This window comes from Hemibagrus wyckioides, linkage group LG22, assembly GCF_019097595.1.
Source record: "Hemibagrus wyckioides isolate EC202008001 linkage group LG22, SWU_Hwy_1.0, whole genome shotgun sequence".
In the NCBI taxonomy this organism is placed as follows: domain Eukaryota; kingdom Metazoa; phylum Chordata; class Actinopteri; order Siluriformes; family Bagridae; genus Hemibagrus; species Hemibagrus wyckioides.
This window is the reverse complement of record NC_080731.1, coordinates 14,678,405-14,705,699: the sequence shown is the minus strand read 5'-3', so window position 1 is coordinate 14,705,699 and position 27,295 is coordinate 14,678,405. Positions and strand designations below refer to the sequence as shown.

General features: G+C 38.1%; 1 protein-coding gene across 1 annotated transcript; it reads left to right on the top strand.

Moving 5' to 3' along the window:
- The first annotated feature begins 63 nt into the window (after positions 1-63).
- skic3 (SKI3 subunit of superkiller complex) lies at positions 64-25,839 on the top strand. The gene is made up of 41 exons (XM_058375469.1): positions 64-143; positions 354-446; positions 949-1,092; positions 2,125-2,216; positions 2,308-2,383; positions 4,380-4,523; positions 4,728-4,826; positions 4,934-5,042; positions 5,206-5,346; positions 5,532-5,633; positions 6,580-6,704; positions 6,813-6,899; positions 6,988-7,091; positions 7,187-7,313; positions 8,063-8,242; positions 8,329-8,453; positions 8,547-8,797; positions 9,394-9,496; positions 9,622-9,804; positions 10,496-10,640; positions 10,725-10,803; positions 11,204-11,265; positions 11,360-11,416; positions 11,503-11,571; positions 11,666-11,740; positions 12,362-12,503; positions 12,868-12,961; positions 13,090-13,167; positions 14,166-14,290; positions 14,395-14,518; positions 14,614-14,838; positions 15,471-15,543; positions 16,158-16,211; positions 16,295-16,406; positions 17,327-17,455; positions 17,804-17,928; positions 18,781-18,945; positions 20,556-20,708; positions 23,998-24,128; positions 24,587-24,716; positions 24,974-25,839. The coding sequence occupies exons 2-41, from the start codon at positions 357-359 to the stop codon at positions 25,043-25,045; spliced, it is 4,701 nt and encodes a 1,566-aa protein (XP_058231452.1). The 5' UTR covers positions 64-143; positions 354-356; the 3' UTR covers positions 25,046-25,839.
- Positions 25,840-27,295: the final 1,456 nt, after the last annotated feature.

The window sequence follows — 27,295 nt, the reverse complement described above, 5'->3', positions numbered from 1 at the left end:
TTTCTTATTTAAAAATAACTACGTGTAAATTTGAAATCCTATTAAAATAATTTTGGCGTACAGTCGCTGAGTGATGACGGACCAGTCGCTGGTCTGGCGCATGCGCAATCTTCAGTCGTGCACGGAAGCAGCTGTGCACTGTGGTGAGAATGAAATGCAAATAATTTGAAATGACATTAAAAAATAGACCATATAAAGCTATATTTGTTTAGTTTAATTGTAATTAAAGTGTAAGTTTTGGTCAGTTAGTTGAATGATAAAGCGAATAATGAGTAAAGTGATGTAGCTGACGTTGTGTAAGTTCTCCAGCTCTGTACAGAGACACTGATTATATTATTGTGTTATTATTAAAGACAATGTCGAATAAAGAAGTAAAATCGGCTCTAAAGAGTGCCAGGGACGCTATCAAGAACAAGGAGTTTAAAGAAGCTCTGAAACACTGCAAGGTAAGGCATTTCTCTCCAAAGTGACCACAGTGTAAATGATGCACGTGATGGTTTATAAACACTGTGTTAATGATGCACGTGATGGTTTATAAACACTGTGTTAATGATGCACGTGATGGTTTATAAACACTGTGTTAATGATGCACGTGATGGTTTATAAACACTGTGTTAATGATGCACGTGATGGTTTATAAACACTGTGTTAATGATGCACGTGATGGTTTATAAACACTGTGTTAATGATGCACGTGATGGTTTATAAACACTGTGTTAATGATGCACGTGATGGTTTATAAACACTGTGTTAATGATGCACGTGATGGTTTATAAACACTGTGTTAATGATGCACGTGATGGTTTATAAACACTGTGTTAATGATGCACGGGATGGTTTATAAACACTGTGTTAATGATGCACGTGATGATTTGTCCTGCACTTATTGTGTCTTAATCACACAGTGCTTATTTCATGCAATAAATAAACACATCTGTGTTCCTAAAGGCTGTTCTGAAGCTTGAGAAGAATAACTACAATGCCTGGGTGTTTATTGGAGTTGCAGCGAGTGAGCTGGAGCAGCCCGAGCAGGCACAGACAGCCTACAGGAAAGCTGCAGAGCTCGAACCTGAGCAGCTGCTTGCGTGGCAGGTTGGTAGTGCATACTGCAACTGGCTTCATATGTTATCTTATTATATTACATCACAACCACCGATAGGTATAGTAATTCATATTCAACATAAAAGCTTTTCTTTTAAACCAGGAATTAGTTCGTAAAATATCTATCAATAGCTCAACAATGAAGCTATAAAAGCTGAGCAATGTATTATATTACAAGTGTTTTTGATGGCTTAGTAAGAATGATGAGAAACAAACTATTAAACACAGCTCAGGTTAGATAATCCAAGTTAGATAATTAGCTGTTTTTTTTTTACATTTTGGTCAAAACACAAACCCTACATTTATTGTTCTGTCATCTTTTTTTTTGTGTAATTTGTGCTTTTTTTTAAACAATATGCGCTTAGTCAGTGTCATCTTAAAAGACATTTCAGGGAAAAGGATGATATAGTAAATAGGCCAATCCACCTTGTTCATTCAGTACAATGAATGGGTCTCAAATGCAACTTCTCAATATTAGTTACATGGGCTAAAAAAAAAATTTCATATCACACATGAAATTGAGATCAAACCTACACCTGACTGTCAATGATGGTCTGAATGAATGTACACTCTGGGCTACAACAGAATCAGCCACAGCCTTGCCTCCTCATAACATTCAGTGTATTTTTTTGTCTCACGACCCCTGGTGGTGCTGTTGCACTTCATTCTACTCAAGATTAACTGACTGGGTATTAATTGTTAAATGGAACAAAAAAAACGAAAACTTATATTGTACCCCTAGATACAACTAATCTTAAGGAATGCTGACATCATGCCCATAATGTTTTGTATAGCAAGATGTGTTTGTTTAACTAACAATACTGTCTGGTATGTGTATGAAAAATGTTGAATTAAAAAGAGTGTGATGAATCTGTAACATGAGATGAAATAATAACCTCTAGTGCTGAAAATGTTGCTTCTACAAATCTCTGTAAAAATCTCTACAAATCTCTGTATGCAGGTGTACCTTAAACACATTTTTATGTATAACAATGAATCTTATCATATGGATGTCTTTTCCAGGGCCTTGCAAACCTGTATGAAAAAAGTGATCAGGCAGATTTTAAAGCTGAGCTGCCCAAAATCTATCAGAAACTCATAACACTGTATGAAACGTGAGTATCCCTGGCTAATGCATAGTACTTTATTTTTTACATGATATTTTTTTCAAGTGTCCTATGTGATTTTCACTGTCTTCATTTTTAGCTCTGACAAAGTCAAATGCTTTGAAGTGAGCAAGAAGTTGGTGGACATCTATCAGACAGAAAAGAACTACCTACAGGTATGGGAATGAGAAATTATATATAAGTGAGTGCAAAAGTTTCTGGATGAATGAAGTTGCTCTGTGGATATAAAAGGCTCGGCATATTAATTACATTCAGAAAAGGACTGAACTAAATTTAAACCTTAATACTGATATGGATTTGGCTATGGCAGACTTTCAGCTTTATTTTTTATATTATTTTTCTAACCGTGTGCAGGTCGGTTGTTGATATTTTTGTCATTGAGAAACACTGATAGAGTCAGCCTAGTTTTATATTGAAGAATCCTTTAAATAAACAATCACTTTAAACAATATGGTACAGTTAAAAAAAACATAATGTCAAATATTAAGTGTTTTGTAATGAATCATTTATACCAAACAACCACAGTGTCATGTATGTGGCTGTTGCCATGGTGTGATGTGTGATATGGAAGTTGCCATGGTGTTCTGTGGCTGTTGCCATGGTGTGATGTGTGGTGTGACTGTTGCCATTGTGTGATGTAGCTGTTGGCATGTTGTGATGTGTGATGTGACTGTTGCCATGGTGTGCTGTGACCGTTGCCATGGTGTGCTGTGGCTGTTGCCATGGTGTGATGTGTGGTGTGACTGTTGCCATGGTGTGATGTAGCTGTTGGCATGGTGTGATGTGTGATGTGACTGTTGCCATGGTGTGATGTGTGATGTGGCTGTTGCCATGGTGTGATGTGTGATGTGGCTGTTGCCATGGTGTGATGTGTGATGTGGCTGTTGCCATGGTGTGATGTGTGATGTGGCTGTTGCCATGGTGTGATGTGTGATGTGACTGTTGCCATGGTGTGCTGTGACCGTTGCCATGGTGTGCTGTGGCTGTTGCCATGGTGTGATGTGTGATGTGGCTGTTGCCATGGTGTGATGTGTGCTGTGACCGTTGCCATGGTGTGCTGTGACCGTTGCCATGGTGTGCTGTGGCTGTTGCCATGGTGTGATGTGTGGTGTGACTGTTGCCATGGTGTGATGTGTGATGTGGCTGTTGCCATGGTGTGCTGTGACCGTTGCCATGGTGTGCTGTGGCTGTTGCCATGGTGTGATGTGTGGTGTGACTGTTGCCATGGTGTGCTGTGACCGTTGCCATGGTGTGCTGTGGCTGTTGCCATGGTGTGATGTGTGGTGTGGCTGTTGCCATGGTGTGATGTGTGATGTGGCTGTTGCCATGGTGTGCTGTGACCATTGCCATGGTGTGCTGTGGCTGTTGCCATGGTGTGATGTGTGGTGTGACTGTTGCCATGGTGTGCTGTGACCGTTGCCATGGTGTGCTGTGGCTGTTGCCATGGTGTGATGTGTGGTGTGGCTGTTGCCATGGTGTGATGTGTGATGTGGCTGTTGCCATGGTGTGATGTGTGATGTTGCTGTTGCCATGGTGTGATGTGTGATGTGGCTGTTGCCATGGTGTGATGTGTGATGTGGCTGTTGCCATGGTGTGATGTGGCTGTTGCCATGGTGTGATGTGACTGTTGCCATGGTGTGATGTGACTGTTGCCATGGTGTGATGTGTGATGTGACTGTTGCCATGGTGTGCTGTGACCGTTGCCATGGTGTGCTGTGACCGTTGCCATGGTGTGCTGTGGCTGTTGCCATGGTGTGATGTGTGGTGTGACTGTTGCCATGGTGTGATGTAGCTGTTGCCATGGTGTGATGGGTGATGTGGCTGTTGCCACGGTGTGATGTGTGATGTTGCTGTTGCCATGGTGTGATGTATGATGTGACTGTTGCCATGGTGTGATGGGTGATGTGGCTGTTGCCACGGTGTGATGTTGCTGTTGCCATGGTGTGATGTATGATGTGACTGTTGCCATGGTGTGATATGGCTGCTGCTATGGTGTGATATGGCTGCTGCCGTGGTGTGGTGTGGCTGTTGCCATGGTGTGATTTGTGATGTGGCTGTTGCCATTGTGTGATGAGTGATGTGGCTGTTGCCATGGAGTGATTTGTCTGTTGCCGTGATGTGATGTGGCTGTTGCTGTGCTGTGATGTGCAGGTGGCGAGGGTGTGGCGGCATCTCATTCAGGTGAGAGAGGCAGAGGATGGAATTGAGAACTTCGAGCTGATTGAACTATGGAGAGAGATGATCAGGCTGCTCCTGGGATCAGTGGAACAGCAGGACAATGAGACACAGCAACATGTGAGCTCTTATTCATTTGCATAATTTCAGTTGCAGAAATTCTGGAAGATGTTGTAGATATAGATTAAAAAAAAACATTAAAAATACTGTCTTACCTCGTTAAGGTTCTCAGGCCAACAAGTTAATGCTTTTGAATCCATTTATTGGAATATATTCATGTGGTTAAGTGTGAGCTTTTACAAAATGCCTATATTCAATTTTCAGCTCCTGTCTGCTTTTGAAAAAGCTCTTCAGCTAACAGAAAATGTCCCTAGTGATGATCATAAACAACTCACCCAAGATTACATTAAATGCCTCTCAAAAGTAAGTACCCCCTTTTATATATTTTGCATTAATGTGTCTTTATGTGATGATGATCATATTGGAAATACAGTGAAGAACACAGTACAAACATGAAATTTCTCCACCAGCTCCCTCATGAAGTCGTGAAGATGAAGGAGATGTGTGATCTCATGCTGTCCCTTTATCCAAAAGACTCTTATCCTCTGGAGGTTCTGGGACGGCATTATTTGTTACTAGGTAAAGAAAACCTTTATATGACAATAACCTACATCAAACAGTGATGTCGGGCAGATTTTCACAAAGAGTACAGTCATAAAACATTAAAATTCATTTGAGTTAAACAAAGTTAATCAGTGATAAACGTGCTGAATTATTGCATGTGTTTTGTGTTTAATGGTAGATGATTGCAGTGAAGAAGCTGTTAGCTATTACACTCGTCTCTTGGAGCTGGACCCGGTCAGTTCCCTAGCCCACTTTGGTCTGGGTAAAAAATCTCTACAGGACAAGAAATATGAGGATGCTATCAAGAGCTTTGGTCTGGGTCAGTATGAAACATTTGTGATCACTGTTTGTTTGGTAGAATGCAATTGTGTTAATATTTCATCAGGGTTCTTGACTGTATGAAAAGCCAAAAAAAGCCTATAAATATCCACTTGCACCTTGAACTAAAATGACATTATTTTATGTTAAGTATTGTGTTAAATATATTTACACTTTTATCTGCAGGACTGAAGCGGATGCGCTCCAGTATCATTGGTTGGTATGGTCTCGCTCAGGCTGAGCTGAAAACGCACAAATACACCGATAGTGCTATGTCCTCTAGCCAAGGTACAACTTACAAACTAACAGCTCCTCAATCACTCCTTCAACATAAACAGTAATATGCAAGCTATTCAGGGAGAAGCTGAACTTTTTGTTTGTGTATCTGAGATTAAATGTGCCATAAAAAAGTCTCCAAGAAGACCAAAGTATCCGTATAATACATGATAAAGGCATTACTGTTTTGTACCAAATAAATAAAATAATAATAATAATAAGGCATGAAATTGAGGCAAATACATTATAGTGAAATGGAGAATGCTACCAGCTTAATGAGTGATATGGGTGGTTTACATTGGAAATGTTTAGCATGTTGGGGTGAACACACTAAATATTACTTCTGAATCTGTAGACCTTGTGTTCTTTTACAGCCAAAAGACTATGATGTGATGGGTGATATTTGACCCCCTCATTTTTCTACGTCTCTGTGTAATTTTAGATGTAATGTTTCATTTACATTTCTGGCATTTGGCAGACAATACAATTCATCTCATTTTATACAACTGAGCAATTGAGGGTTAAGGGCCTTGCTCAGGGGCCCAGGTGGACCTGGGATTCGAAATTGCAACCTTTTGATCAGTAGTCCAACACCTTCCAACACCACTAAGTTACCACCTCCCACGTTTAACAAAATAACCAATGTTCTCTATGGTAAATCGTCTACTCTTGTGGAACCAGGTAGGTGGAGCTTAGCAAAGTGTCAATCAACATTACAATATTTATATACATCAATAACAAACAATTTAATTTAAATTTTAATGTATAGTATTTATGCTTTAACACAAACAACTTGATAGCAAGATATTTTAAATATATCTAAATTTCATACAGGTTACACGATGAAATAAAAGCGCTTCCCAAAAGCACACCCATTCTGCATTTAATTTGAGTTGTGCAGGTAAACTAAATGCAATCTTACCTTACTGTGCATCTTATAACACTTGGTGTGTTTCAGGGCTGAAGGTGAGTACAGGCTCTTCTGAAGACTGGACCCAGAAGCTGTTGAGAGTAAAGCTGGAGGCACTGGTGAGATCTAGAACAGAGCAAAGTGCAGATGAAGCTCTAGGGATTCTTTCTCAGGTACAGTACTGGCTGTAGAATTACAGACACCTTGGACTCAGCGGTCTTCTGTTGTGATTTTCAGTAGGTCCACTTATTTCTTGCTTGACATAAACATCTATTTTTCAGATGCCAGATGCTAGCAACGACCCTGCTCTGTTAGTGTTAAAAGTTAGAGCCTATTTACAGAAGGGGAAGATTGAAGAAGCCTTTCAGGTACAGCCTGTAAATACATATTGTGTCTCAGCTGTAAAAACTGGTATGTCCTGTAATTACAAAAAAACCCCACTGGACTCATTTAAAGGTGTCTTCTGAGTTGCTGAGCTCGCATCCTGGCTCTGTGGAAGGTTTAACAGTAAAGGGATTGACACATAGTGCTAAAAATGAATACCAGCTGGCAGAGCAATGGTAAGGGTTTTTTTTTGTATTTTTCTCAATTTCCCTAAACATTTATATAAATTTTATACACACACATTAACATATGTATTTTTGCTGTTCTATAGTTTTACTGAAGCTGTGGCTCAGAGGCCAGACAGTGGGGAGTTGTACTTCCTGCTGGGACAGCTTTACTGGAACATGGGAGAAGACACACGGAGGGATAAGAGCAAAGTTCACACTCATCTGCTGAAGGTATTGTCTTTAGTTTTATATCTTGTTTTGCACTGGTACACTGGGTATCCACTCAGAATTAATTACCTACACTGTGTTGTCAAAAGTTTTGGGACATCTGCCTTTAATGTAATATGGAGTTGGCTGGCCCTTTGCAGGTATAACTATTCTGCAAAGGCTTTCCACAAGGTTTAGGAGTGTGTTTATGGGAATTTTAGACTATTCCTCTAAAAGCGCATTTGTGAGGTCAGGCACTGATGTTAGATGGGAAGGCAGTCTCCACTCTAATTCATTCCAAAGGTGTTCTGTCAGGTTGAGGTCAAGGACTAACCAAACTCTGTCATCCACGTCTTTATGGACCTTACTTTGTGCACTGGTGCGCAGTTATGTTGGAACAGGAAGGGCCATCCTGAAACTGTTCCTATAAAGCTGAGAACATGAAATTTTCCAAAATGTCTTGGTATGCTGAAGCAGTAAGCGTTCCTTTCACTGGAACTAAGGGGCCAAGCCAAACCCCTGAAAAACAACACATGAATTCAATGATTTGGAGTGGTGTCCAAAAACTTTTGGCAATGTAGTGTATATCTAAATTCACTGGCATTAGAGGTTTTCTGAAACCATTTTCTAACTGTATTGGTAGTATATATGCCATAGTAAGTTCCAATATCACACTTACGCCCTCAATGTAGTAGATAGAGAAGATTTATGGATATATCCAACCTGATAATTTAGCTTGTAGCTCAATACATTATATTTTCTCCTCACTGTAGGCTGCAAAGTTGGATCCACATCTAGGGTCTGTGTTCCGCTACCTGGGTCACTACTACAGGGAAGTGGCCAAAGACCAGGGCAGAGCTAGAGGCTGCTACAAGAAAGCGTTTGAGCTGGACTCCACTGATGCTGAGGCTGGAGCTGCCACTGTGGACCTCAGCATGGAGCAGGGAGATATGGTTAGTGCTTTAAACGTCCCACATTTTTATAGTTCTACTGTTATTGAGGAGACGATGATGATGTCGTTATTAACCCTCTTGTTTAGGACTCTGCTTTAGCAGTGCTACAGACAGTGACAGAGAAAGCAACTCCTGGTTCAGCTAAATGGGCCTGGATGAGAAGAGGCCTGTATCATCTCAAAGTGGGCCAGCATGCGCAGGCTATTGCAGAGTAGGCATCATTCATTTTAATTCATTAACTCGCTTAAGTATGTCAGGCAAAGCTGACGTTTTTGAATATCCATCTTAATGTTCTTGGCTACAGCCTGCAGGCAGCATTGCGGGCTGATCCCCAGGACTGGGTGTGTTGGGAGTGTTTAGGCGAGGCCTATTTGAATCGCCACAGCTTTACAGCTGCCCTCAAAGCTTTTGTTAAGGCCCACGCGCTGCAGCCCAGCTCCATCTACAGTCTCTACCAGATGGCCTCCATCAAACAGATTCTGGGCAGGTACAAAGAGGCGGCAGTTGAGTACCAGCAGATAATAAAAACTGAAGAGTATGTGCCAGCTCTGAAGGGTAGGTGTCTATTTCTTTATTATATAGCACTTGATAACTATTTTTCAGGTTTAGATAAATTATGTGATTATATTTGTGATCATTGCACTTCATGCCATAAAGTAGATTGAATCAAGATAAATTATCATTGGTTGTTTTACTGTATTGGACTTGGGCCAGTGCAGATCTTCCAAATACAAATGAGACCTGACATCTTACCATTGTGAGGTGAAAAGCACATCTGACACGACAAACAAGATGAAGACAAAGTGCTGGCTAGAAAATAATTGCTTTGAAATATGATTTAGATTGATCTTTAATGGGAGAGTAAGACCATTAGCTATTTTGTGGCTAGACTGGTTTGTAGTACAGGATCTCTGTAATCAAAGTTATTTTAATAACTTTGAATAAATACATTAAGAAAGCGCTTTATGCTCAAGACTCCAGTAACATGCTTAAATTAAATTTGTGAAAAAATAGTCATTTGTAGGAAATGCAGATGTAATTTTACAATTTTTTATGCTCTAAAATTATTGTTGAAAAATATTGTCTGTATAAACAAGACCAGTAGGCATGCTATAGATGCTAAATAAATTTTGTTTTCTTTCTTTGGTCAGGACTTGGAGAATGTCTCTTGGCCATGGCTAAAACAGCAATGGAGGACTACCTGGATGGGAGGGCAGTAGACCTTATACAGGAAGCCATTACATATTTGTTTAGGTAACATTGCTGAGCGTATATTTACCTCACGTTTTATCATTTAGTTTTTCTTACACAGGAGACAACATTCAGATTGTCATTGCCTTTAATAAACTCTGACTTTTTCATCTGTCACGTGTATACAGGGCAGTGCAGAAGCGTGCAGATCTGTCATGTCTGTGGAAGTTGCTGGGAGATGCCTGTACTAAATGCAGTTCTGTTTCTCCAAACCGAATCTGTGTGCTGGTGCCTGGTGCACTGTGTGGAACAGAGCCTTCAGATAAGAATCACACACTGGACCAGAAAGAGCTGCTCAGTCTTGGAGAGAGGTGGGTCACCTAACATACATGCCCACAGCAATCATATGGTCATGTGCCCATTTACACTGGTATTGCCTGTAAATGTATTAGTGTAAACAGCTGCTGTGTGACAGATCAGGAGCTGCACCCGAGAGTTAGGTTGTAAATTGCTTGAGAATTAAATAAGCAGTTCTATTTTCACCTCCTTCCTTTGAGATTAGATATAAACAATTTTTCACAGTCCTAGTAACTGCGCAGTTACTTCCATTAAGGTGATTTGAGTCACTGAGGCTTCTGTTGTTTATTCAGTACGAGAAGATGTATTGTCTGTTGTAATTACAAACGCTGTACACACAGTGGTGGTACATAATAATTAGATTGAAAAAAGGTGAAGTGCTACTTAAATGGATTTTCAAAATAACCTTTGTGAAATTTCACTGTAATTGTACTAAGAAATATAATAGTCTTTTATTAATAGTCTGATACATCCAGGATGTCATCAACAATTCAGACATTTTAAAAACATGGGCACTTTAGTGCACAGAACAGCACAGTGCATGGCTTAGTAGCACATAATACAGTGTTATAATAATCACATGAAATATAAGCAGTATAAGATGAACCAGACAGTATTCAGTATGCAACACTAAAGTATTTCCTTCTTTAATACTATGTAGTTTATCTAAAGCACACCTCACATTTTGTAACCCATGTCTTCCAGGTGCTATGGCCGTGCTCTGAAACTGATGCCTGATGCCCCGAGCCTGTGGTGTGACCTGGGCCTCAACTATTACCATCAGTCAAGGCTGTTCTGGTCCACATCTACAGAACAGAATGTCCAGTCATTGCTGGAGAAAGCTCTGCAGGTATTCTCCCTGACCTGGAAATTTTTCCAGCACTTCCTGTGAAACTGATATAAACTTGCTCTAATTCAATTATGTTTTGTTTAGTGTGTTAAAAAGGCAGTCATGCTGGACAGTGGGAATCACATGTACTGGAATTCACTGGGGGTTGTGGCTATGACCAAAGGTAAATGAATAAAGCGGATATTGTGGTTAGAGTTGATTTTAAATTAAAGTTAAGCTGACTACAGACAAGCAGAAACCACAAATAGAAAAAACAACAAAAGATATCAATAGTATAGGTAATGCTATAACATATTATATACTCAGTGTAAAGGAAAAGGTTAGGCATCCTAACAAGCATAGCCACTGGACCTGGAATATATGTAACTGAAGGACAAAAACAGCACCAGAAAATAAATAAAGGTGTTCACAACCCAAAGCCAAAACATTACATTTATTGCTAATAACATTAAAAGTATCAAATGTAGTCATGTCAACAATTTATTAATGTATAGTGGTTTTAAAGAGTTTCCTTTCATGCCTCAACAGAAAATTCTGCAAGATTGTATTTTCTTATCTTTCAGGAATTGAAAACTTTGCCCTTGCACAGCACAGTTTCATCAAGTCAATCAGAGCAGAGCCAAATGTAAGTTTGAGAGTAGAAACACAATGCCTAAGCTAATGTATTTAGTTTAGGAAGTCTTTAACATCATGCTGATTTTATTCTGGTATATTTCTAGAATGTTGTAGCATGGACAAACCTTGGAACCTTGTATTTAAAGAAGGGAAACATTGAGGTAAATTGTGCTTGATAACTCACTTATTTTATGTTCTTATTTTTGTTATGTTTACATATTTTACATTATGCATATTTACTTCCCAGCTTGCACACGAGGCCTTTAAGATTGCTCAATCTTTGGAGCCGCTCTATGTGAACTGTTGGATTGGACAGGTACCGTGAACATGCAGGCAAGACGAGACATCCAGTCATCATCTTTACTTTCCCTAATAGAAGAAATAAGCACTTTTCTCTCTTGGCTTTACAGGCGTTTATTGCTGAGACAGTAGGAAGCTATGAGACCATGGATCTCTTCAGACACACTACTGAGCTGAGCACTCATGTAAGAGTGACATGTCATCTTAAATAAGTATTTATCCCACAGTGCCACTGAACTCTCGATTGCAGTTAGTCAGAATGAGTCGATTTGTTTTCTGTAACAGGTTTAATTGAAATCACAGGTTTAAATAAATTCCTCTTTTCCTATATATAATAAGATAAGCAGATGATCCATATAAACAAATTGGACAAAAATGGTTGATATGGTGAAATATTCTGTAGGAAGTGATTTATTTATCATTTTCGGAAAGAGTATTAAAGGTGAAGGGTCTTAGTTAGAGGTCAGGTTTCTTGTTCCTGCTGTTTCCTGGTAACATGACAAAATCTGATCTTCTTGTAGTTGTTACAGCATACATGATATCAAGAACTGTTTTATGGCGGTTCCACAAAATTCAACAGTACTATAAATGTATGAAATCAGTCCTTTTATAAATAAAGCATTTCTAGCATCAGAAAACAGCTGTAGCATCAGAGGAATAAAACACCTAAGACAACGCTGATATTGGAAAAATAATCTCTTTCTATGTCGTATTACATATCTGTCATTAATTTATTATAGAACTTACAAGTACGTATAAGTACCTTTAGTGGAATGAACATTTCTGTATGGTGTTGTGTTTATTAGACTGAAGGAGTGAAGGGTTATGCATACTGGGTTTGTTCTACTCTGCTGGACAAAAGTAACCGAGACTCAGAGCTGTACCGCTACAACATAGTCCAGATGAACGCTGTCTCAGCTGCTCAGGTGGCCTTAACCAAATATACAGGTATGTACAACACATGTATCACTTTTTTTCTCTGACACAGTACTGCTGCTCATTCATAGGACCACACTACTGTGATGGGTTTCATGAACTACACATTTGTATTTGAAAACACATTTTAAATTTTACAGCACAATTTATACATAGGACAAAGATATTGTCATGAATTAATATAAGAAAATATAGCTTTATTGCTTTCTGTGGTGAGATTGCAGCTGGTTATTGGTTATCACACACACACACTCACACACACACACACACAGTTTTAATTGTGTGTACAACTTATGTTGGTAGCATTTAATCCCACTGTTGCTTCTGTTTGGGAACAAGAGCCGATGAGAAATCCTTGGTTGTTCTTTAAATGTAGAAAGAATTCAGACCGATGCTGAAGCTTTTGTGATGTTGGGCTTCCTGAATGAGCACATGCAGCTGAAAAAGCAGGCAACTGGAGCTTATAAGAGGTGGGTATACAGTCCCAGTAAATTAATTATAGATATATTCATATGTTTCATGATGTATGGAGCATTATATAGTTTAAAGCTGATTCTTATACTCCATAACTATTTCTTCTCCTTATACTTTCTCTTAGAGCTGTGGATTTGCTCCAGAACAGCCCACAAACAGAAGAGCTTCGCTTTGCTCTCAGAGGCTACGCTCGGGCCCTCTGGTAACTCAGAAACACTTGACATCTTTTCTCTAATAGTGATTAGTACTGGATGTGGGAGAATACTGCAGAGAATGTTGACACATTTTTCTATACTGAGAATCAAATTGAAAAATTTGTTTACTCCTAACTTAACTAGCTTAATATATCTAAAGGCAGATGTTGGGCAGTCCTAAACATATGCGTGATACCCCTGGCCAATGGGGAGGAGAATGAGGGCACAGTAGGTAGAGGATGGAAAGAGGGATGCTTTTCTGAACCAGCTTTTTTTCATTGTGATTTTTATTCCCATTCTATCATGCAAAACTAAAGAAAATCATATCCTCTTGTTCTGTTAAAATTCAGATCACTCACATCAGGGTAGGTAAGGTTGGCTCTGTCTCTCTAGAAACTGGCAGCCTACTGTGGTAAAAAATACACATAAGCGCACAGTCTTCTATAAAACATCACACAGGTAAAGACAATCACTCACTACCTGCTCATTCTATATGACTTCCTTTCCATCCAACAGCCAGTGCCATGCATCTAGTGGCCACTATATAAAAAAACTTTTATTTATAAAAATATAATTTATTTATATATAATTTTTTTTTCTAGAAAGCTTTAACAAATTAAGATGGGACTACTTTTTTAGTGTAAATAAATTATGCCAGTGTAGTTTTGCCTGTATTTAAGATTAAATATAAGTATATATTTATATTAAATATAAATATATATAAGTATATATTTATGTCTGGTATATGCATTTATACCATGCAGTTTCAAGACTTCTGTAATGAGTGAGTTTTCAGTAAAGTCTTTTTCCAGCTACATAGACCATCTTCTTGAGCGTGCTAACTTTCTATGCACTACAGTTTATATGGATGGGAATTCGGTATGAAATGCTGAAATATTCCTTTAATATAATCTATTCCAAATTGTACAACTTATTGAACAGTGTAAAAATGAATTTATAAGCACTTTCTCTTATGAGATAATTTCATGAGCACTTTCTCTTGTAGTGACACAGATCAGTGGGAAGAAGCTGTACGACGTTATTCCTCCACATCATTAGAGGAGCTGCATGATCTCACAGGCATGGCTCTAGCCTCCTTTAGAGCAGGACGCCTGCAGGAGAGTGTTAATGGTAAGTGTTGATCTTTTTAATTTCTCAAGGCTTAGTAATGGTGAATTTTAAGCTTAATCTTGTTTTGTGTGTGTGTGTGTGTGTGGCCTTTTACTCTGTTCTAGCCTATGAGAAAGCTCTTGCAGTAGCCTCCACAGAGAAGGAGAAAGCCTATATACTAACAGCACTAGCTTTACTACAGCACCGACTGGGGAACATGGACACTGCCAAAACTTTACTCTTTAAGTGGTAATTCATTAGCCTCTTCAGGTCACTACCAGTGCTACAGTTTACTAATATCCTTTCTCTTTTTCATGTGTGCATGTATGTTCGTGTTCACACAGCTCGTTGCTGAAGGAGCCAATTCCGGAGAGTTTACTGTGTTTATGTGCTTTGGGCCTGGTCCATGGAGATGCCACCCTGGCCAGCGCAGCGCTTTCAGAGCTGTTGAAGCTAGATGGTGCATTGAGAGGAGCTGTGGAGGAGCACTGTCTGCTCACTTGCACCCTGCTGGCCCTACAGGGCAACTACAGCGCTGTGCAGAGAGAGGCTTCCAGGGCAGTATTCAGGTATATGCTTAATCTGGTGGAACTGACCATCTCCAGAACTGACCTTATCCAACCTTGAGACATTGGAGGAATATCAGAGTCACCTGTTTAAAGCTTATATAACAGATATGAGATGGTGAACCTTTCATTACTAAGTCAAAAATTGGTGCTAGAAAAAGTTACCGTGTCAGATAAACAAGTCAGTTTCTGTGATCAGTTTTGTTGTACAGTAGCACAGCTCTTTTGACATGATGAATCAAGGTCTTCTCACAAAACTCTTTACCATATCAACAAATGCACAACATTAATCCATCTTTAATCCCTTAATACATATAAAGCTTCAGGTTTTATTATTGTATACAATATTGGTACACTTGTGAGAATTTTTATATAAAAGCAGCACAACAATGCAAATGGCCATTAGTTTCTTTTTTTCTGTTTTGAGCATACTTGTCTGGTCAGTTTGATTAATTAATTTTTGTATCTAAATCAACTCAGTAGTGATTAAATATCCAAAAGGAGAAACAGAGCAGCTGGACTCACAGCAGAACATCGTCTTTGTTATAGCCAGAGCCTTAAAGGTTACTGGTGACATCATTATTTAATTGTATATTACATCTTTGACATTTCTGTTTGACCATTTCTCGTGACAGAAACCCTGGAAATCCGTCCCTCTGGGCAATGCTGTCCAGACTGGTGCCACAGTACTGTCCCAGCAAAGCTGATGTAAGCACACCAGAGCCATTTTATGTGTATAACTATGATGAAAAATGTATTGTGTTGAACTAAAATCCTGTTATTATGTTGTGTTAGTAAAATGGTAATGATAATCAAATTTAGAAAATTAGGGTAGGTGTAAAAGTGAAAATTGATTATCATTGTTGTTTAATTCTCTGCATAGATATTAAGTCACTGAAGTGACTCACCCACAATTATTTCATTAAATTCAAACCTAATGTAAGACCATTTTATGTTATAATCTGTTTTAAATTAGAATTTAGCATTAAATATTATCCATATTTGGTTATTATTAGTATAACCAAAATTATACTAAATCTAGAAAATCTACAAGATCATATTAAATCTAATTTAAAAACATTTGGTTAACACCCCTGATAGCTGATATTTAAATGAAAAATTAAATCACATAGTTTTAGACATGTTGTTTGAAGTAAGAATTTTATGTTAGTCTGTCCATATATTTTTGGTATTGATTTTGGGTGTCTTTACTGATTAGATGCCATGCAGCAGACATTTTGTAGATGTATTATTTTTTTTACTGAATTATTCTTTTAAGCATAATACAAAGTCCCGCACAAGTAACATTTTGTATATCACAGGGTGGAGCTGTCGCAGGTAGCGTGGCATGTCATGCTAGCATGACTCTAGGAAAGGTAGGTATGACTTTATCATTTTAACAGATAAAAGTAGCCTGTCTGTCTCATTACTAATGTATACTGTCTGTGTTGGTCTTTAGAGGGCACTGCTGTACAGTGGAATAAATCAGTTGGCCTCAGGCAGACACTCTGGGGAAGACAGGAGGAAAAATGCTCTAAAGACCATCCAGAGAGCTGTGCTACTCTGTCCAGGTGGGTTTAGGATGAACTGAGGGTTTGACCTAAACCGAGGGAGAACAAAAGAAGAATGTGTGTTAAATAGTAATGTTTAGAGAGTGAGATTAATATATATTCATGCTAGGTGAGTGTTGTGTAGAGAATTCTATATTAGTTAAATGGAGTCCACCATTGTGCAAGTCCAGCTTAAAGTGCTTTAGAAGTATCAGTCAGGGTTTGCTAATGACATAAATATATCCCAAACTTTAAAGATTCTGCAGAGCTCCATTAAATCTATTACTAAAACAAGAAAATAATATACAACCACATCTCTGCCTAGAGGAGGCCATCCACTAAATGTGGTTTAGTGACTGGGTAAAGAGAGCATTAGTCAGAAAAATAATCCACAGGCCACAGATAACTTTGAAGCCGAAGAGTTTGGTTACTTCACAGATCTGGTCTTTATGGGAGAGTGCTGAGGCATATGAAATCTCATTTAGCTTTTGCCAAAAAGCAAGTTAGAAACAGTAGAAATGTGGGAAAATGTTGCATGGTCTGATGAGAGGAAAATTGCACCTATTTTTTTTTACCTTTGCACAAAGCGCTGCATTTAGGGGAAACCACACATTTGTCATCATACTGAGAACTGGATCGTCACTGTGAAACATGCTGGTGGTAGCATCACCACCATCAAGCATGTTGAAAGCTACTTACTCTAGTTACAGCTGCACTTGTCTTGAGTCAGCTTTAATGGAGGCGTGAAATAACAAGTAATCAGCAATGGATTAGATATAAACAGATTCCTACTAGGTTCATGGGAAAGATTGTAGTAGCAGACAGAACCATCCCACTGAGCAGTATAATATGAAAGAGGAAGTAGTGTTCCATGTGTCTGATGAAAGAATTTTATGTACTTAAGAGTATACAATTGTTTATTCTTTCTTCCTTGTATTCAGATGATCCTGCAGGGTGGGCAGGTCTTATGGCTGCATGTCACACAGAGAATGTAGCCTGTGCCCTGTCAGGGTCCTCCCCATGCAGAGAGGGTCTAGAGAGAGCATTTATGACACTGGTGTCTGAGAAAGGTCAGTTAATGGTGTATTTGTTGGTGTAAAGGCTAATCACTTTCATAGTATATAAACTAGGTTTTTAATTTATCAACCACATTTACATATGTATTGGAATGTTTACACACTGATTTTTATTTATTTATTTTATTTATTAATTTTTGATAAATGACTGATGTCTGTTGTATGGGGGAAAAAATCTTGTTTTCCCTTAAGCAGGCACAATTAATGTATTTGATTGCATTCTATTACTAAATATTTTAAGCAAATGAAATATGAGGCATTTTTATATAACATGACCACGCTAATGGAAGATGTACCAAATTTACTAAATGTGTGTGTGTGTGTGTGTACACTGTGTTCCAGTGAAAAGCCTGCAGAGAGAGGATGGGCTTTTGGCTCAGGCTCTGGAAGGCTGGGTACTGCAGCAGACTGTGACAGGACTCAAACAGAGCAGCCACTATGATGAAGCTGAAACCCTGTGTTCACAGGTTCTCTTGCTCTCTCTCTCTTTCATTTTTTGTCTCACTACTCATTCTTTCTTCCCTCATCTGTCTGTCTGGGCCACAGGTGCAGGAAGAAGCGCTGGCCATCATAACAACACATGCATTGCTTTTATAGCAGAGATGAGTCATGTGTCAAAGCCAGCGTATCTGAATTCTCCATCTGTTCCTCCAATCATGTTTTGTTCTTCCTTACTTTCACACTCAATTAAAGCAGTCTATATCATCTTTACGATATATTTTCGAAATAGTTTGACCACTTATTACATTTCAACTTGCAGAAAAGAGGTATACTACTTTATTATAAAGACAAGGGTGCTGAACCTGTTTTATCAGCTGATTGCTTAAATTTAGCTTGAATTATTTATGAAAAATGATCTTAAATAATGTGACAGCTTATTTTAATTTACTATTTCCTTATTGTTATTCGTTTAGTTTATTTTACAACAGTAAATATTATTTTAATAACTAATATTAGATTTTAAAACATGTTTTTGTTTCAACGAAGCACGTAACATAATATTTTCCTAAAGATGTTTCATGGTTTCACCACCAAACATACCTAGCTAAGTGACCAGCTATGGAACCACTAACATTCCTTAATCTGTTGCTTTCTAACAATGATTGTCATGACTTTTACCAATCATTCAACCAGCTAATTCTATCACATTTTTCATACAAAGTCACATTAAATAGTAAAAATGTGATAGTTTTATTTCATATAATTTGTATCATGCCACCACAAACCTATAGGCTGATCTATTTTATTTATATTATACATATTCAGTAGTAACACAGTTAAGTCTGTGTATGTGAAGTGCCTGTTGGTGTGTGTTACAGGTATTGAGTGTGTCTCCTGATCATCCTGCAGTCTTCCTGTTACTCAGGCAGGTTCAGTGTGAGTGCCTCCTCATGTCTGATGCCAGAGACTGCATCCCCCCCACAGTGCTGGACCAGCTGAGTGCTGCTGTCATGGCCAACCCAACCTCAGTGTCTGCTTGGCATGTGAGTAATGCTTCAAGCACATTGGCTAATTTAGCTTTGTACACCAAATCCATTTTTTGGTGACCCAAAAAAGAGAAAGGGACCATCAGCTGCCCAGATATTATCTAATGACACCGCGGTCCATGTCACTGCTGCATTCCTCTGAACATCCATCTGGCCGCAGCTCTGAGGTCAGAAACTTAAAGTCAGGGGTTGGAATATAGTTAAGACAAATTGTGCATGGGGAAAAGGTGCTTTCAGCTCAGAAGCTGTTCCAACAAAGTTGATGTCTCTAATGAAGATTAATGGGTCTTATCAACCGTAGGTCCAAACATTTCTGAGCATGGAGAGAAAGCATTCCATGGCATTTGTGAGGAAGCACAATTAATAGTGGAATTTACAACTCGTGCTCAGCATTTTTTTTTTCTTTTTCTTTGGCACAGTTAGCTAATCATACTCAGCATGACAGAATCGTGTAGGTGGGATAGGTATTCACCCTGTGTTCTCTTTTGAATCCGGGAAAATTGGAGACAGTGGCATAGATTAAAATCTATGCTGAGAGTATAATTGAAAAGCGATTAAAAGAAGGAAAAATGTTTGCTAGGCCAACATGGTCTTAGTAAATGGTTTGGTTTTACAGTAGCCTAAATGATGGCCTTGAGAGTATATCAGGATGCTGAGATCATATAGTCGATTGCACTTAAACACAACTCATCCCATACTCGACTCCACTCTTACCACTGTTCACTATCAAGTGTTAGTACTATTGAGATGCTTTTATTTGATTGAGAGAACACGACATGTTTGTGCTGCTGCTAAAAGATACACTGATCTGCCATAACGTTAAAACGACTGACAGGTGAAGTGGATAACATTGACATCTTAACATCTTTTTACAATGACCAGGGGTGAGATTAGACAGTCAGTTCTTGAAGTTTTGGAAGCAGGAAAACAGGCAGTGATCTGAGTGACTTTGACAAGGGTTAAGTTGATTGTGATGGCTAGATGACTGGGTCAGAGCATCTTCTAAACAGCAGGTGTTATGGGGTGTTTCTGGGTTGTAGTGGTTTGTAGCAACGAAAAGCAGTGTCAGTGAACCAGTGACCGGGTCATGGGGAGTGAAGGACTTAAAGGATCTGCTGATAAGTCTATAATGAATTTTAGAAACTACACTGACTCAGTAGTTCCTCAAGAGCTCTTGGTTGCTGTTGTAGAATGGATATGCATTTACATTTACATTATTTACTGTCAAGTGTCACCCAAATGAGGATGAGGTTCCCTTCTGAATCTGGTTCCTCTCAAGGTTTCTTCCTCTCATCATCTTAGTTTTCCTAGCTACCGTCACCTCAGGCTTGCCCATTAGGGATTAAATAAGGATAAAATAGTAACATTGTCCATTATTAAAAGCGCTAGACAAATAAATTGAATTGAATTGAATTGGTAATGTCTTGGTGCCAGATACCAAAGCGCAACTTCAGAGGTCTTGTGGAGTCTGTGTCTACACAAGGTGGTTTTAATGTTATGGCCTATGGTTGTGTATTTGCTAACATTAATTATAAGTATATACTTAGTGTTTAGAAGAAGTGGAATCCAATAAAAAAAATAAAAAAGTGTGTGTGTGTGTTTGTTAGTGGCTGGCAGCCGTGTACCGCTCTCAGGGGTTGCTGGCACAGGCTTCGGTGGCACTGAGGCAGAGTCTGCAGCTTGCCTCTCAGCTCGGTCACTACAGCGGGAAGCTCAGCAGCCTGCTGCGACTCGCCCTGCTCTCCCTCACCCCATGCATGGTGAGTACACACCCCTGCCTTGGCAAAATTCAGATTTATTGTATGCACATTTTGAGTTACGCTTTAACTTCATACTCTGTGACCTACATTTCTATCACCAGAAAATTTGAAGCTGGTTAACTAGGCAGGGCCAGGGAAACTTTTGTGGTCACACCACAAAAAGAGTAGCTGCTCTTAAAATAAACAGGAAATTGCTAGGTTTTTCGTTTCTTTTTTTCTTTTCTTTTTTCTTTCTTTGCATTATCACATTAACCTAGACACCTTCATTTGAACCACGGCTAAACATGATGCTTTACCTTTCAATTTTCCATCTTGTAACTTTTCCCTTGTTGCTTATTTTCTCCTGTGTACCTACATGACATAGAGAAAAAGAATGAGTTTATAACAAAATTCAAATGCAATTAGAATGGAAAAAAAGAGAAGCCCTTGGAGGCATCATTGTTCTGTAATATCAACACAGGTCTTAATTTCTGTAACGGGTAAACGGAGAGTACGCACGCGGCCTAGAAGATCTCGTATGCAGTGTTCTGAAAATATGATGGTGTTAAAATATGATTTAATAATAATAACCACAGTCGTTTTAACAACTTATGTAGAATAACAAATTGTTCACTATATTTCCTTAACGGAAAAGAAGCGAGTATAAATTGACAAATTATAGCAACCATAAAACAACTCGATTTATGAATATAACTAAATATACTATTTGAAATCAGGAACAAACTTCCCATACCATCATAGCATAAAACCAGTTCACATTTCTCATGCATGGGATTTCTGTATTGATTTGTACGCTTATATTCTCAATGATTAATGTAACCATACCAGATCCTGTTAAAAAAGGATTTTGTTCCTCATTATCACCTGCTCAGTTTGTCAGATCATACATCAAGAGAGTTTACTCATATGAATATGAGTATGATCAATATACATTTTATTGCGTAAGTATTAACCCCAGTTTTTCCAGATTTTGTAATGGCACACCTTGGATGGACTTAACTGGGATTTTTATCATTTGATTTACACAATTTGTCTAACATTTGAAGGTGTAAAATGTTTGTGACTGTGATACAAACAAATTAAAAACAAACAAAAAAAATACATGACTTACACATCTGGATCCTGACCTTTTCACTCTTATATTCTTGCCAAAATTTCTGAAGCTGTCATACTGTCAGTCTGCAGGTGAACAGTCATTTTCAAAGCCTTGCCACAGATTACAAATAATTTGAGTATTTCAAAATTAATGAACATTTTAAAAATGTGACTATTTATTTATTTAGCTATCTGTCAACTGCTAAAACAGTGTTTGCTTTTACACACAAACCTAATTTATTTTTTTGTGACACAAACTGCTGCACAGATGTGTAAACATGGCTAGATGAGGAGATGAGAGATGGACACACACAGTATTACAGAGTAAACCGTGTCTGTTGTCGCCTGTGGTGAGAAAGGAAAGCCCTATTCGTGTTGCTGACAGTACAGCAAAAGGAAAGTACAGACGATGTTGCGTCACGGACATCCGTAGGGATTTCCTCCTCTCACTCGGCAGTCTGGAGATTACAGAGGGAAAGTGGGACTGATGACGCCTGCCCACAGTGTGCCATTAGCTGAGGTGTTAAAAGCACCTTTCAAACATTTTCTGGTACAAAGAAATGCTCAAAAAGTGGCTGAGCTTTTTAAGCTGTACATAAGCAGGGGTTTGAATGTCTGCCAGCTTAAGTCTACTTAGACATTGAACCCTAGTATTTATAAAATAGTTACAGTTACAGTGCAGTAATAGTTTTTATACTACAACTATGTTAAATTTATGAATCTGTTTAGTCAGATATTGATAACAGCTTAGTCAAGTCGTACATTTATGTTAATATTAGTTATTTTGGACATCCCCGAATATCAAACCTAAATACAAATATATTTTATATAGTAAAACTTAATTAATAAAAAATTAAAGCAGCCAGAAATAAAAAAAAAAGTAGCAAAGAGCAACTAAATCTCTCTCTCTCTTTCTCTCTCTCTCTTTGTCTCTGTCTCTCTCTCTTTGTCTCTCTCTCTCTCTGTCTGTTTCTGTCTCTCTCTGTCTGTCTGTCTCTCTCTCTCTCTCTCTCTCTCTGGAGTTCCTAGCTTCAGATATAACAAATATATCTCAGTATAATAGAGAATGCTCTATTCAAAAACATGTTAAACTCCTGAGAGCTGTGTGACTTCATACACACTGCTTTGAGTCGGAATGCATGTCCTTTTTTTTAAATTCTCCTGATTTATTTAGGTTGGCATCAGGTCTTTAAGTGCCGCATTTGAGAATTAGTTGAAGTGGAAATTTGAGACCTGGCAACCCTACACACCAGCAAAAGCCTGGTCAGAGAACCAATGTTTAATTAGCCATGATTTATTTTGTTACATTCTAATGTACAGCTTTGCTTTCATTATATGCTGCTAAGAGTGTGAATATGTCATGTTTAATAAACACTGTGTCACTGTAAAGTTTCAATAATTCTACTTAATGTTATGTTAAATTAATCCTAAATCACACATCAGATAATTCTTATATTTGCTGTAGTGAAAGTCATATTAAATTGAGGACAACCATATCACATTGTACTAAATTAGATTTTTGTGTATCATTATACCCCTCATATTCATGAATTTCTTTCTCTGTTTATGTCCCATGATATTTCTCAGTTTCTCACAAATACGGTGTAGTCAGGGTCATGATGCTTTCCGACAGCATGTCTGTCATTTAAACACACCACAGCAGTAATATGGCTTCTTTTCCATTGCTGTATTTTTTTTCTTCCCTCACTTTCACAGTGTAGTAATTATCCCTCCTGAATTGGCCCGATTTGTCTTGTGTTTAAGCTGACTCCAGCTTTGTCCCTTTAATTAAATTAGAGACTCTCATTCCAAAGCAATCTCTTGATTAAAATGTCTTTCCATATTTCACTTGCACTCATTTTTTATTATAGATGGAGGAAATCCAGCCAAATTTCAGATTTTACTTTACTTTTTTCAGTTTGGCCAGTTAAATCCTGTGGATATTGTACGCATAGTAGCTTGCTATAAACAAAGTTGAGGAGTTATATAATAAGTTTAAAGGGAATACAAAGGGGAGTAGTGTGTGTGTGGGGGGGATGCTGGAACTTGCTTTTGGAAAGAAACTTCATAGTTGGAGAATAATTCACCAGTAAGGGAAATTAAATACAGTATGTTACTGACCTTGTGTGCATGTTGAAGTGATTAACTGTAGCATTGTGTGTGTGTGTGTGTGTGCGTGCGTGCATGACTCTAGGCTGGAGTTGGAGGAGTAGAATGGAGCAGTCTTGTTCGTGAAGCCTGTACTGAGGTGCTGAAGCTGGGTCCATGTCCTGTGGCTTCACTTTTTCAGGCTCTGCTCCAGTTCTCCATCAAGTTGGGAGCTAGGTAACACATCTAGAAGAGCATAAGAAGAGATTTAGCCCAAATTATATTTTTATATTTATTTTTTGATTATATTTTTAAACTAGAACCAGAAGGGTTTACAGCACCATATACACAGTTTTATAGAAATATGAAAAAGACAACAGAAATGACTACATACTTGTTGTGATTAAAATCTCTACCATTTGGCTCATTTCTCCCAGTACACTGCAAACCACTAGTGATAAGCATAAGAAAAACTGGCATCAGACACACAGAGGCACTGAAGCCAAGTCATAATGCGCCTGCTTAGAGAGGACTAGCTTTAAGCTCACTTTATTTTTTTGGCTGTTTGACCAAAAGGTCAGTTTAGCCAGCCAATAAAACTTGCATACAGGTACCATAAATATTGAACAAAATTCATCGTCTTCCTCTGAGGTTTGGTTTCACCGGTTTTATAAATGTCATTTTATTTTCCCAAGGGAGACACGGCGTCTGTTGGAGAAGATTGTTTACGGCTCAGGTTCAAGAGACGTAAAAACGGTGGCAGCAGTTGCTCGCTGGTACCTCCTGCGCCACCTGCATGCCAAAGACGACCTGCAGCTGATAGATGTAAGGACGCACACACACAGTAATTAGTTTTAATCTAACAGATATAAAGTTGTTCATGTAAATCATGTAAAACTGAAAGAGTGGGAAATTAAATCAGTGTATAGCATGTAGTGCTGTGTACCCAATGCTTTATAAAAGGCTTATGATTTAGAGCACATGGAGAAAACTGGAGTGAGGGTCTGTATTTGTTCGCTTTTTTTCAGTTTATAGCATTGCAACTCTGCAGTCTCTCTGAACATGACTTGTTGTTTCTGTAGACCCTGATGATGGAGGCTGAAGCAGCAGGAGACTTCAGGCTGCTAGAGTTCCATAAACAGCTGTACCCCTGAGTCTCACTGCCTTACAATCTCTTCCACTCAGGACCATCAGCACCCTGCCATGCAAGAGCCAATACAGCAGCTGTGTTCTTAATCCTGCTTCTTTCTCATTAAAACATCTTAGCTTTTAATGAGCATGCCTATGAATGCCATTTAGGTACACTAAAAGCTTTCTACTTCCTAGAAATTCAAAATGAAGAGAGTCCTTGGGTCTGGAATATTTTCTGCCTAAAACTGTGAAATAAAAACTAAGATGACCAGAGCTGCTGTCAATCTGTAATGGCTAGTAGGCAGTCCTAAAGCACTTCTATATACAAACTCAGCACATAGGAGAAGACAAAATGCTGCTTGAGATATTGCATATAAAATCAGAACAATAAGAATTTTTGCTTTAATTAGAGCAGACTCTGCCAAATCATAAAGCTTGTGGGTTTTTCCCCCTTGTAAGCTTTATGCTGCCAATGAAATAAGAGCACAAGAGTACAATGGCCAATAGCAGTATGAAATATGAGCGCACTTCATCCTTCACAGCACCAGATTCATATCATCGATCCAGACAACCGCAGCCAAGAACCATTCACCCCGCAATGCCAACCCATTTCTCATTCCTCCTCTTACAAACGCTTCGTGGATGTTCCTCAGAGATGAAAATGGATCTAATACCAAACTTCTGAAAACTTCTCAAACACTTTAATGATATACCCAAAGAAACACAAAAGTAGTTATGGTGAATCTGTTTGATTTCTTTCATGTTACAGTGGGCTGTTTGCTTTTTTGTCTAATAAAGTAATTAAACAAAAATGGAAAATCTGAGAGTTTAATAGTTTTCTTGTTTTCACTGGTGTTGTGGAAGGGATCTAATCAGGCATTTGATTGACTTTAACACTCCACACCTCATACAATACATATCCATGGTTCTCGAAAGTAAGGTCCAGACAATCTCATAGTCCATGATGTGCAGTTGTATATGAAGATTAAAAGAAGTAAGCGCAACCTACAGCAAATATTATGGTATACATTTACTTAAAAATAAAAAAAGAATTTGTCTTAAAAATGAATAAACTTGTTAAGCATTAATTGACTTGTTAGAATGTTTTAATTAGTTCAAGAATTGTTATGAGCATAAGTTCTCTGACTCAATACCTTTGCCAACACAAAGTGCCTCCAGCTTCCAAATTTCCACTATCTGAAATATAATTAAAAATGTCAGTTAGGGAGAGCTCTGGAAGACCACACGAAACTTTAAGATAGAACTGCCCATAAGGCAAAGAAAAGATGACAGTAAAGACCTGCAGGATGGTTTATCTGACACAGTTTACCTGTGACCTTATCACAAGACAGAAAGTCTGATGTATACAAAACAACTTCTTTTGAAAACAGGTACTGTAGACTGATTAAATAAAAACTGAATTCTTTGATGAAAAGATGTGCTTGGAAAAGAAAATGCATTATTTGATGAAAAGAACACTTTACCAAATAAGTTGTATGACAACAGGAAACATTGGATAGATAGATGAAAGAAGGGATAAAAGGAAATATTAGCAAATTCTGGGGGATTTGATACAATCAAGAAACTTGTGAAAAGAGGCGGAAAATGCACCACAAAATCCATAATCCATGAGCCACATCAAGAAATGCAAACTGAAGCTCTTGGAGTCTTAAACATGCTGTGAATGCACAACAGCTCAAGCATGTGGGTGAAGATTTATTCAACAAGAATAGAAAGACTTCTTACTGTGTTTGCAAGCTCATGAAAAATCATCATAATATATATATATATATATATATATATATATATAAATTTAATATTAATTAGATTAATTAGATATTAATCTAAATGCAATATGATTCAGAACTTTCAGAAACTTTTTAACAGAACCGGTTTGGGAGTTGTGGATCTAAAATTGCCCCAAGAACAACTGTAACTACATATTTTGCTTAATATTCAAATATAAAAAAAGGTCTATTTCTACAGAAAATTTAGAAACTAATGAACTAGAAGCTAATTTTGAAGATAAAATTGCAAAAAAGATCTACTGATCTTGTGGACTCATCTAAAATGAATACAAATGCACTGTTGAATCCTTGAACCTGATTTTATATTTACAATAAATGGAATTTTAAAAGGGCTGTTCTTTAATAATGACAGTGATGCTTATTAAACATTTATGGAAGAAGGCTCTAGTGTTAGTGTGTTTTTAGTGACCATCAGTATGTTGTTTTTTTCCAGTTTTCAGGTTTTTCAGTTTTCAGGACAGAGGG

Excerpts from the sequence above, each read along its gene's own strand:
- skic3 (XM_058375469.1), top strand. The coding sequence starts at position 357 with ATGTCGAATAAAGAAGTAAAATCGGCTCTAAAGAGTGCCAGGGACGCT. Across the intron at positions 13,168-14,165 it reads GGCTACGCTCGGGCCCTCTG|TGACACAGATCAGTGGGAAG; the intron begins GTAACTCAGAAA and ends TTTCTCTTGTAG. Across the intron at positions 20,709-23,997 it reads TCTCCCTCACCCCATGCATG|GCTGGAGTTGGAGGAGTAGA; the intron begins GTGAGTACACAC and ends GCATGACTCTAG.